The 12,661-nt window shown below is 42.6% G+C and overlaps 1 protein-coding gene across 4 annotated transcripts in view; it reads right to left on the minus strand.

The window, feature by feature from the left end:
- The window catches only part of LOC132891658 (MORC family CW-type zinc finger protein 3-like), a 105,102-nt gene that overhangs the window by 13,424 nt on the left and 79,017 nt on the right, over nucleotides 1-12,661 (minus strand). For 2 of the 4 annotated variants that reach the window (XM_060929453.1, XM_060929452.1), the window contains exons 11-14: nucleotides 8,379-8,427; nucleotides 7,563-7,597; nucleotides 7,412-7,473; nucleotides 7,013-7,053 (exon numbers count right to left, since the gene is read on the minus strand). In XM_060929453.1, the coding sequence (XP_060785436.1) occupies nucleotides 7,013-7,053; nucleotides 7,412-7,473; nucleotides 7,563-7,597; nucleotides 8,379-8,427 (187 nt within the window). Of the gene's footprint in view, nucleotides 1-7,012; nucleotides 7,057-7,411; nucleotides 7,474-7,562; nucleotides 7,598-8,378; nucleotides 8,428-12,661 lie in introns of all 4 variants that reach the window. The other 2 variants (XM_060929451.1, XM_060929450.1) reach the window with 1 other exon arrangement.

The raw sequence follows: 12,661 nt of genomic DNA on the forward strand, positions 1-12,661 counted from the left end.
TTGAGCATTGACTTGAATTCATCCTGAACCACATTTTTTTTGTGTGTGTTCGGGGAGCTGACATGGGCAGCTGCACACCACCATCCCTGAGGTTAGTGCAACCAGTAAGGGGCAAAAACACATTGCAGAATCCCTCCTGCAATCTGGTAACCTGTACTCTCTGACAGTGAGAGGTGGTCTCCACAGGGGACTGGGGTGAATTGGGCCACACTTTTTGGACTTACTTCTGGTCCCAGCTCCACCCTCTCAGGAACTACCATTGCCAGAGCAACAGGAACCTCATCTGTCCATGGTTTCAATGAGATTGAGGTGGTAAATTTGAAATGCATTGCCCCATCCATGCGCTTGACCTCATAGTTGACTTCCCCAATTCACCGTGTGACCTCAAAAGGCCCTTGCCACTTGGTGAATGATTTTGAGCTCAACATGGGCAGGAAAATGAGCACTTTATCTCATGGTGTAAATTCCCTTAGCTGTGTCCCTCTGTTGTACAGGCAGGATTGACATTCTTGAGCACATTGCAAATTTTCCTGTGTGATGTGACTCAGTGCAGAGAGTTTTGCTTTCAGGCCAAGAATGCACTGAATTTAATTTTTGCTGTGAGAAAGTCCTTCCTCTCAATTTTCTCTAATGACATCTAAGATGCCATGAGGCTTGTACCCATATAACAACTCAAATGGGGAAAACCCAGTGGAGGCTTAGGGGTCTTTGTGCACAGCAAACAAGAGAGGGTCAAGCCACTTATCCCAGGGTTCCCCTGGTCCATTTGCATATGGCAAACACTAGTACGAATCAATATAATCCCCAATAATTTATACAGTTTGCATAGTGTAGGTGACATTAAAATAGTGCCTTGATCAGTCAGGATTTCTTTTGGAATCCTGACTCGGGAGATAATGAAGAAGTGTGCCTCTGCAACACTTCATGCAGAGATACTGTGAAAAGACACTGCTTCTGGGAATCGCATTGCATAATTCACTATGACTAACACAAAATGATAGTTTGTAGTAGAGAGTGCACACACATCCAACTTTTTTCAGGTGCAGGGTAAAAAAGTCCATCAATTAAAAAGAAAAAATATACCCACACACTGTTGCTGCTGCTCTCAGTGATTTTACTGATAGATACACAACGTTTCGACCGTAGTAGGTCTTTGTCAGGTGTTCACCTGACACAGACCTACTACGGTCGAAACATTGTGTATCTATCAATAAAATCACTGAGAGCAGCAGCAACAGTGTGCAGGTATATTTTTTCTTTTCAATTAACACAAAATGATACCCTTGTATAAATCGATCTAATGGCCTGATGAGACCCATGCCAAGTCTCTCAAAGGGGATCTAGATTAGAGGTAATGGGCACAGTGGCACTTTTGGACTGGCTGCTGGATTCACCAGCTGGCATTCACAACAAGCTGCACACAACTTGCAGACATCGGCATCGTGTCAGCGGGGGCGTGGTCAAGCGTCGGTCTGTGAATGGAGGGCGGAGTCAGGGAAGGTAAGTGGCAGAAGCTGCATCTGACGGGAATTAACCTGTGTTTGTGTGTCTTCCCCAGTGACCACGCCCTATAAGAGGAGAGGGAGAGCAGAGGAAGGGAGCTCTCTCCCCAACCAGAATGCTTGTGTGTGCACGTGTGCTTGTGACTGGGAGAGTGTAGAGTGAAGAGCTGAAAAGCTAAGATAAAAAGAGTTTGAGAACTCAGTTCTGGCCTGCCGTGCTTCTGTACTCCTTCCTGGGTTTCAGCACCACTGTAAGAATCGGTGAAGGTGGGTGGAGCACAGAAGCACGGCAGGCCAGAATGGAGTTCTCAAACTCTTTATCTTAGCTTTTCAGCTCTTCACTCTACACTCTCCCAGTCACACGCACACGTGCACACACAAGCATTCTGGTTGGGGAGAGAGCTCCCTTCCTCTGCTCTCCCTCTCCTCTTATAGGGCGTGGTCACTGGGGAAGACACACAAACACAGGTTAATTCCCGTCAGGTGCAGTGATTCTGCCACTTACCTTCCCTGACTCCGCCCTCCATTCACAGACCGACGCTTGACCACACCCCGGCTGACACAGGCATAAATCCATAACTAATGGAAGTGGGCCATGAGACAATTTAGTGTCTTATCCTGACCTACTAACCCCATTTCCAGAAAATTTGGGATATTTTCCAAAATATAATAAAAACAAAAATATGTGATTTGTTAATTCATGCAAACCTTTATTTAAATGACAAAAGTCTCATCTCATTATCTCTAGCCACTTTATCCTGTTCTACACGGTCGTAGGCAAGCTGGAGCCTATCCTAGCTGACTATGGGTGAAAGGCGGGGTACACCCTGGACAAGTCGCCAGGTCATCACAGGACCAACACACAGACACCCTTTTCACACCTACGGTCAATTTAGAGTCACCAGTTAACCTAACCTGCATGTCTTTGGGGGAAACTGGAGCACCTGGAGGAAACCCACGCGGACAACATGCAAACTCCACACAGAAAGGCCCTCGCTGGCCGCGGGGCTCGAACCTGGACCTTCTTGCTGTGAGGCGACAGCGCTAACCACTACACCACTGTGCCGCCCACTGATAAAAGTACAAAGAAAATATTTTCAATACTATTACTGACCAACTTAAATGTATTTTGTAAATATAAGTGAAGTTTGAATTTGATGCTTGCAACACACTCAAAAAAGTTGGGACAGAGGCAAAATAAGACTGAAAAGTTTATAGGATATTCAAGTAACACTATTTTGGAAGATTCCATAATAAGCAGGTTAATTGGTAACATGATTGTGTATAAAAGGAGCATGCACCAAAGGCTCAGACTTTGCAAGCAAGGATGGGTCATGGCTCACTGTCACGGTGCAGGCACTTATAGACGTATGTGCAGAAAAGGAGTGTAGAGCAAACAGTGAACAAGCCAAAACGTGAGACATGAATCAGGGTCGAAGAACTAGCAATGGTCGGGAGAACGGCAAACAGAGCAAACAAGGACAAGCAAGAGAGTAAACGAGAGAGGAGAAGCTAAAGTCGAGAAACCGTGTGTCAGTCAGAAATAAACAAGGCTCGGTATGTACTGGGAAAGGCAGACCGATACTTTGCAGTGAAGTGGTGTGAGAGTGGGGTTTAAATAGGCAGAGGGACTAAGAGGGTGATGAGTGACAGCTGTGGCTAATAGTTGGGAGACAGAGGGCACTGTGAGTTCTGGGAAGTGTAGTTCATAGTCCATGTTTGTAGTTTGGTCGAAATCGGCAGGTTTACTGACCGAGCCCCCCCGAGGAGCTACCACTGGGAGCTACAGATTTTCTAGGACAACCCCCACCTCTGGGTGCAGGTTTGTTGGGATGTGTGGCATGGAATTCTTGCTTGAGAAGTGGATCAAGGATGTCCTTGATGGGAACCCAGCTCTGTAACCCTCCCAATCTACCAGGTACTCGATCTGCCCTCTCCGTTGTCTAGAGTTGATGATCTTGTTGACCTGGTAGATGGGTTCATCCTCCAGGTTGAGGGCTGGGTGTTCCTGGCTGGGTGTGTTTTCAGCAAGAGGGCCCGGGATAGCAGGTTTCAAACAGGATATGTGAAATGTGGGTGATAGTCTGCTGTGAGGGGGGAGCTCTAGCCGATATGACACTTTGTTGATGCGTTCTGCAACTTTGAATCGCCCAATACATCTTGGTTGTAATTTTTTTGCAGGAATTGGATTCTCAGAGATTTTTGGTTGCAATCCATATTCTGTCCCCTGGGTTGTATACAGGTGCTTCTGCTCTGTGTTTGTCCGCATACTCTTTGTACTTGGCATTGACCATTTCAATACACTGGTGTACTTCTTCCCAAACTGTTTGGCTGCATGAGACCCAGGCATCTACGGCTTGAACCTGGTTGGGCAAGTCGTCCCAAGGGAACAGGGGTGGCTGGTAGCCGAGTATGCACTGAAATGGTGTTAATTGGGTTGCCGAGCGCTGGAGGGGTTCTGTGCATACTCTGCCCATGGAAGGAAGTGTGGCCAGTCCCCCTGATTGCACATACAGAATATTCTTAAGAAACAGCCAATCTCCTGATTTGCCCTTTCGACTTGACCATTGAACTGAAGATGGTATCCAGATGTGAGACTCACCGGCACTCCTAATCTCTCCATGAAGTTCTTCCAGAAGTGTGACGTGAACTGTGTGCCCCTGTCACTGACAATGTCTTCCAGGAGACCATAACAACGGAACACTTGCTGGAACAACAGTTCTGCAGTTTGGGACACTGTGGGGATGCCAGATAATGGAATGAGTCTGAGGGCTTTGGAACAACAGTTGATGGTTACCATGATGGTTGTGTTACCTAGTGAAGGGGGGGGTCAGTGATGAAATCGATGGCGATGTGGGACCAGGGTCTCTGAGGAAGTGGGAGGGGACAAAGTTTGCCAGCTGGAGGTATTCTGGGAACTTTGTCTTGGGCACAGGTGGAACATGAGGAGATGAACAGGTTGATTTCTGTAAACATGTTTTCCTACCAGTATTTATTCCTGATCATCTGATGGGTGCATTGGCTGCCAGGATGTCCAGTGGCTGGTGAGGCGTGGGCCCACATAATCAGTTTGCTCCTAACATGCTTGGGTACATATAGGAGACTGGGTGGAAGATCGTTGGGAAGTGTTTGGGGTTGAGAGTCTCTGATTTCTTTATCTATGTCCCAGGTAATTGACTGGATGAGGCACTGAGGAGGAAGTATGGGATGGGTACCAGGGTCTGGGAGTGTGGGAGCAGAGTTTCATGATAGGGCATCAGCCTTAGTATTCTTGGAGCCAGGATGAAACAAGATGGTAAAATCGAACCTGGTGAAGAAGAGAGACCACCTGGCTTGGCGAGGATTTAGATGCTTGGCCTTTCTGAGATATTCAGGGTTTTTGTGGTCGGTGAGAATAACAAACGGATGCGTGGCTCCCTCCAGCCAGTCTCGCCACTCCTCAAGGGCCAGTTTTATGGCAAGTAGTTCCCGGTTTCCCACATTGTAATTTCTTTCTGCTGAGGAGAGTTTCTGGGAAAAGAATGCTACTGGATGGAGTTTCTGTTTTTCTCCAAAACGTTGCGATAGCACAGCTCCAACTCCTGTGTCAGATGCATCAACCTCTAAAATGAACAGTTTGGTTGGATCTGGATGTTGCAAGATGGGAGCTGAGGTGAAGGCTTGCTTGAGGGAAGCAAAAGCTTCTTCTGCCACGGGGTTTCAGTGAAGACGCTTGGGCCCCTTCTTAAGTAGTGATGTTAGTGGGATGGCGATGGAGCTGGAACCCTGAATAAAACAGCAATAGAAGTTGGTGAAACCTAGGAAACGTTGACGTTCCTGAACTGATGTGGGAGTGGGCCAAGACGCGACCACAGAGACCTTGGATGCATCCATGCTAACACCTTCAGAGCTGATGATGTAGCCCAGGAATGATATACTGTACGGTGCTGATGGAACTCGCACTTATCTGCTTTGATGTAGACGTGGTTATGGAGTAGACATTTGAGGACTGTCCTAACATGTTCGATGCGATTCTCTTCATCCAGGGAATACAGTGGTGCTTGAAAGTTTGTGAACCCTTTAGAATTTTCTATATTTCTGCATAAATATGACCTAAAACAACATCAGATTTTCACACAGAGTGAATGGTTGGGTGCTGTGTGTGACTGGTCCTGCAACCAGTGACCGCCCATCCAGGATGAGAATTGGCTCTGCCTCTGCTGACATACTGAGTCAGGGAGATGGAATTATGGTATATTCTGGGAACCCAAACCCGGGGTACTCTCACTATCCCTGTTGTGGTCATCTACCACCATGTATTTTAATAAACTTCTAACTGCAACTGCATCTTCTTCCCATCTACATTCCTGACATCATTCTTCATTTTAAAAGCCTCACCCTTTTCCCTTCATACATATTGCTGATTATTATGGCCAATAGTTCATTTTTTGTCTCACCTGAACAAGCTTTTAACAAACCGGTGATCACATAAAAATTTCAGTCTAATCTCAATCCAACATTTTTATATTTGCATATAATAACTTATACTGATATTTGTGGTACCTTCAGTTCTTTGGAAGTTGTGCCTAAGGATTAACCAGAATTTTTTTTTTTTCTGAGGTCTTGGATTTTCCCATGTTATCAAGGGCACAAACGGCTAAAGGAAGGCCCTTTTAGAGCCACAGATGCACTTCCAATTAACTCTTAATTTTAAAAAACTGCCCAATAAGACGTGTCTAAACTAAATTAATTAAATTCTTTAAATTAATTTCTGAAATCTTCCAGATATTTGATACTGTAGTTCTAATACAGTGAATTAAAACTAAAATATATCTGTATCCAATCAATTGCTTTGAACAATTATCACATTTCTAATGTGAAAAAAGTAGATAGATACCCTCATTAACTATTGTAACATTTACGGTAACAGTATGGGACAGGGGTGGCACGGTGGTGTAGTGGTTAGCGCTGTCGCCTCACAGCAAGAAGGTCCTGGGTTCGAGCCCCGGGGCCGGCGAGGGCCTTTCTGTGTGGAGTTTGCATGTTCTCCCTGTGTCCGCGTGGGTTTCCTCCAGGTGCTCTGGTTTCCCCCACAGTCCAAAGACATGCAGGTTAGGTTAACCGGTGACTCTAAATTGACCGTGAGTGTGAATGGTTGTCTGTGTCTATGTGTCAGCCCTGTGATGACCTGGCGACTTGTCCAGGGTGTACCCCGCCTTTCGCCCGTAGTCAGCTGGGATAGGCTCCAGCTTGCCTGCAACCCTGTAGAAGGATAAAACGGCTAGAGATAATGAGAGATGAGAATGGGACAGGAACATGAAAATGTGTGGAGTTGTGAAAAATTGAGAATATCTTTAGCATAAGTATATGTAAACTTGTGTATGTATGGCCTCAATTGAAAATAAAAATAGCATGAAATATAGGTTCTGAAACAAAATACCAAGCAATATTATTTAAAACCTTGCTCTGATATGATTGAAGCTAAACTTGGGAGAGTTTGTGTTTTCAGTGTCATCACTAACAATTCTTACATGTTTGGTGTGGGGGTGCTGTGTAGATTTTACGCGACTGTCTTCTTCACATTCCATAAAATCCATATGCAAAGAAAAACAAAACACAAACATAATTAATCATGAGCTTGGGTGACACTGTGTTACTTTCACATGTTCTTCCTGTGCATGTCTGGGTTTCCTCTGGGTTCTCTGGTTATATCCAGTCTCCCAAAAACATGTCACTAGATGGACTGGCTACTTTATGATTGACTTCTTCAACATGAAAATTTTAGGTACATGTTGGCAACTCTGCCATTGTCAGAAAGACCCAGAGTTAGACTAAACCCTCTGACATTCCAACAGCTCTAAATCATCACTAGAATGGCTGAACACAGCAGGAAAAATGTCAATATATCTGGTATGTTGTTGTTATCAAACCTTTTCTTCTAGCTTTCTTTTTCTCTGGGTTCTTTTGATTCAGGTTCAGTGTTTTCTTCTTCCTGAAATAAAAGTGAAATAAAATCATTCAGGTACTCATAATGCCATGTTATTGTGAAGGAGCATGATACAGAGGGGGTGACTACAATACCTTTTAGGAAACTTAACAGAAGAGGAATCACTGCTCTGTTGAGAGAAAAAAAAAAATATGTGAATGAAGAATAAACATTGAAAACTCTGAATATATTCTCATATCTGTAAATATCTCACACATTATACCAATTTATGTTGATGGCATTACAAGTATTTTTTGACTACATATATTTCTATCGTTCCTTTCTGTCATGTGCCACATTCTAGAGCTACATCTTAATGATTAACATTTAACTGTATTTACATAATTCACAGTCTAGCTAATATGGTGATAACACTCAACTTCAAAATGCATGTCCTGTTCTTTCCTCAACAAAGCAACATGCTGTTCATTCACAGCTTCAGTCCTCTGCACATCAATACTGTACTAAGTTAATTACAAAGTAAATCAACTGAACAATGAGAGCTGACTTCATAAAGAAAAAGCTCTTCATAAAGAAAAAGCCCCTGGATTTTCGAAAAGAAATCCAGGGGCTCATTTTGTAAAATCAATGCACAACAACCCACTCAAGTACTCCTATGACTAGCAAAATTTGATGGCTTGTAGGGATTAATTGTCTTTTCAGATAATCATACCAATCTCCTACATTTAAACAACTGCAATGATGAAACATGAATACAGAAAAGGAGACTTAGTTCCTCACTGTTTTGTTTGACAGTTTTACAAAGATCTGGAATCACATACAACATGCATATAGACTTCAGGATGAATCTCTAGACTACTGAGCAGTTTCTTTTTCCTGGATCTGGACAGCAGGAATAGAAAATACAGTACACTGTCCCAATAAAGCTTCATAAAACAGCATGACATCACCTGCATGACATGTTGTCTATTCTCATGCTGAGACTTCTGGGTTAGCTTGCTGTTTCAAAACACATACACAAAATTATTTTCTAACTGGTCCATAAATATTTGGACAATGAGAAAGTTATTGTGAGATTAGTTGTTTATCACAGTATATAGGATTTGAAACTACAAACTAAAAGTGTTTTTAAATTTTAATAAAAAGAGCTTCAAATGATGTCTCAAGGTACACGACCAAAAAGAAAATACCTGAGGCCCATAATTTTGGCCAGCAGACTACAACTAATACCTGTGTGTGTGTGTGTGTGTGTGTGTGTGTGTGTGTGTGTGTGTGTGTGTGTGTTTAACCTTTTTATGGGTGTCATATTTTCATTATTTAGCACAATTTTCATACATTTATAGATAAATTCATGCAAAAGAAGCATTCTAGCTCTGATGACTTAAACATACTAGTCCCTCTCGAAAAATTTGAATATTGTTTAATATCAGTTATTTCAGAAAGTGAAAATTTATTATCAGTTATTTAAAGTGTACCTGTAGTGAATTTTTATTACTAGCTATTTCAGAAGATCACGTATGATGCCACTGGTTCCGTCATCGAACATAAGCTCTTGTCAAGTACGCGCAAGTTCTAAGTCACTGCTCTGCCAATCAGGCATGGTCAGCGACATGTTGCCTCCTTCATGGACTGTTCCGGCACTGGTAGTGATGCATAGTTGTTGGATTGTCTGGGTTTCTTTTTTTAAGATTTTTTTTTGGGCTTTTTTTTTTTCACTTTTATCAGATAGGACAGTGTAGAGACAGGAAATGAGCAGGAGAGAGAGACGGGGAGGGATCGGGAAATGACCTCGGGTTGGAATTGAACCTGGGTCCCCGGATTTATGGTATGGCACCTTATCCACCTGAGCCACGACGCCCCCATTGTCTGGGTTTCAGTGGACTGGTCACTGACTTGGTGTTGCAAACACCAGTCTGAGAAAACACATTATCACCTGATCGGCTCATAAGAAATAAAATAAATATTTACACTTACCCGAGATGATCTTTGGCTGGATCGAGTTGAAGTAAAAAAAAAAAAAAGGCACCATTCATCATAAGTGTCGCAGTTCTCAAGATTGAACCAAATCACTGTCCTGAATCATAAAATGAATCACCCGAAGCACATAAATCCCGCGTGCCATCTCACAACAAGTTTTACTTCCAAATAGCCCAAATATATCCCTATATTCCCTAATGGGATGTCAGACAGATTTTATCACTTTAAAGTGTACTGGTCATGCTTACAACATTAATCGTGCTTTCTGTATTACTTATAGACAAAAACGTGCATGTTCAGTCAAAAAAAAAAAACAGCATAAAAGCACTTCTGTGGACAATTTTACTCTGTGAATGATCTGTAGAGGCAGAACCACAGGGAGCAGCCATTGCCGGACGGAAGTGGCGTACAGTCGTTGATTCCAGGTTATCTGGTGCGAGTGAGCAAGCAGTGTTCTGTGCATCGAGATTCCCAGTTCCCAGTCAAGTAACTTCAGAACACGTTGAATAAATATAGATCTAATACTTGTAATAGATCTTTATGGCACATATCTATTATTTCATGGCATTATGTGCAAGTAGATTTGGTTGTACTTTGGGGTCGAGAGCTTTGCCGGTGAAGCTCGACAGGTTTAAATAAGTAGGTCATGTATTGAGATAAATACAGTTGTGGTCAGAAGTTTGCATACAGTGACATGAATGTCATCTTGGATATGAATGTCATGGCAATATTTGGGCTTTCAGTGATTTCTTTGAACTGTTCTTTTTCTGTGGCAGAATGTACAGCATACATCTTTAATTTAAAAAAAAACACTAGAATTTGCTGCATAAGTTTTAATTTTCTTTGGGTTTTCTGAAATCAATACGGGGTCAAAATAATACATACAGGGTCAAAAAAATATACATACAGCACACATAATATTTGGGTAAAATGTCTCTTCGCAAGATTCACCTTGACCAAACATTTTTGTTTACCAAGAACAAGCTTCTGGCAGAATTCTGGTTGGATATTTCATGACTCTTCATGGTAGAACTGGTAGAGTTCAATTATTATTTTTTTCTTGGCATGGATTCGACTTATAAGCACGGTCCATATATTTTCAATTGGATTGAAGTCAGGACTTGTTTTAAGCTTAAAGTGCTGATGACACGTTTTTGACATCTTTGGCGATGTTTTATAACATAAAAAGTAATTCCCGATGATCCATATATTAATTCACGAAGGCGCCTATTTTACAAGTTATGATAAAAAACACGGCTATTTGGGCAAATTTGACGGGGCTGCAGCACCCAGGAGATGAAAGAGGAGGAGGAGCTATATGACGTCAGCGAAAGAATCTTCCTCCTCACTTACCAGTTTGTTGTTGATGCGACAGGTGTTCAGTTTATCATTATTAGTATTATTATTATACATATATATATATATATATATATATATATATAGTTATTATGCCTTCGTGTTGTGTTGCCGGCTTTTGCTCCAAAACCCACAAGGATGGGGTAAGTTTATTCAAGTTTCCCAGAGATCCCAAGCTGCATGCGAAGTGGGTGAGGCAAGTCAGGCACACTCGTGACAAGTGGGAGCCCTCACCAACATCCGTCCTGTGCTCTGAACACTTCGATTTGGATTGTTTTGACACCCTTCCCAGTTTAAAGGAATCTCTTGGGTGTTCAGTTCAGCACAAACGTGTGCTGCTACCATCAGCAGTGCCTACAGTATTCCGGAGGGGGTCTACTAGTAGCTATGCCGGATCCAGCAGTCGCCTGGGACAAGCCGACTCCTCCAAAGACAGTCCAACTGTCAGAACATGTGTTGAGAAACGACATAAGATAAAGGTACATAGAGCTATAGAGTGCTCCGACATGATGCTAAAAATAGCAACCATGCGGTCTGCGCAGCCATCTTGGAAGTGACTCGCTCCAGAGCGCTCATAGAGTACACATCATAGAGTACACATTCATGATAATCATAAATGTAATCCTAAAGTCGGCGTGATATCAGTCATGTATTTGCTTGTGAAAGCTTGCGGCTTTCATGTAACTGCCGCCTAGCAACGAGAGGCAAAGGGTAAAGAGGGTAGGCTATCATAGATTCTATTTGGAAGAGATCAACACATGATTGCTTAAAACTTAGGTATTTTAACAATTTGCATCTGTTTTGTGATTATCGTGACACTTGTGTGTTATATAGAACTGTATGTCTTATCAGCACATCGAGGATCTTCCACTGGAGGCTTTAGCAAGTACTCGTAGCAACACTACACTTTACCCTTTGCCATGCATTGTTAGGGAACGGTAGCAAGTACCCCAATGACCGACTTCAAGAATATGTAGAAAAAATGTAGAAATTATACTTTCCAAAAGTCATTTGAGCTTAGTGTATTGCATTTCCATTTATATTGTAGGTTCTTGCTGATGTTTTTGCGGAGTATGACGCAGCTGCTGAATCAGAAGCTGCAGAGTTTGTATGTACTAGTTGTGAACATTCACATTATTATCAATCTCATTTATTTAAAATCAGATAAAATCATGCCATCATGATCACTGCTTAAAGTACCAGTATTTGGTTGTTGAAGAGCTAGCACTAGAAAGTTCACCGGCGTTTTCATGCGCCATTTCCATTGAGTAGAACACCCAGTGAACCGCAGCGTGTTCTTCCGCTGACGTCACAACATGGCCGCGAGCCACGGACCCAGTTTTCTTGCGCTGTGCAATTAAAAGTTGGATATTCGCGTAACAACAGCTTCTTTTCACATAATTATAACAGAAATCTAACATGTTTGCCATGTTGTATAGTTTATTTAAGAAATTACATAGAGTCATGTTCGTGTCATCAGCACTTTAATATTAGCCTGCTTTATCCTCCACAACCAGCTCTGATGCGTGTTTGGGTTCACTGTCTTGTTGTAAGTCCCAAGTCGCGTTCAAGTTTCTGATGGTTTATGCTGAAGAATTCTGAGAGTCCTCCTTCTTCATTATTCCATCCATTACGTGCAATGAACCAGTTCCATTGGCAGCAAAACAGCCTTGGAGCATGATGATCCTACTACCACCACCAGCTGGTACAGTGTTCCTCTGTACATGGTGGTCATTGTGGCCAAACAACTCAATCTTTGTCTCATATGACCATAGAGCTATCCTCCAGAATGCTTTTTCGTGCATGAAACGCACGAGAGCGCGCGTATGAAAAGCACGAGAGCGCGCGTGTGATGTGCTGATTTTCGAGCCGTAGACTGGCCGCAGAAGTTCTTTGTCAT

Source organism: Neoarius graeffei, chromosome 9, assembly GCF_027579695.1.
Source record: "Neoarius graeffei isolate fNeoGra1 chromosome 9, fNeoGra1.pri, whole genome shotgun sequence".
Lineage (NCBI taxonomy): Eukaryota > Metazoa > Chordata > Actinopteri > Siluriformes > Ariidae > Neoarius > Neoarius graeffei.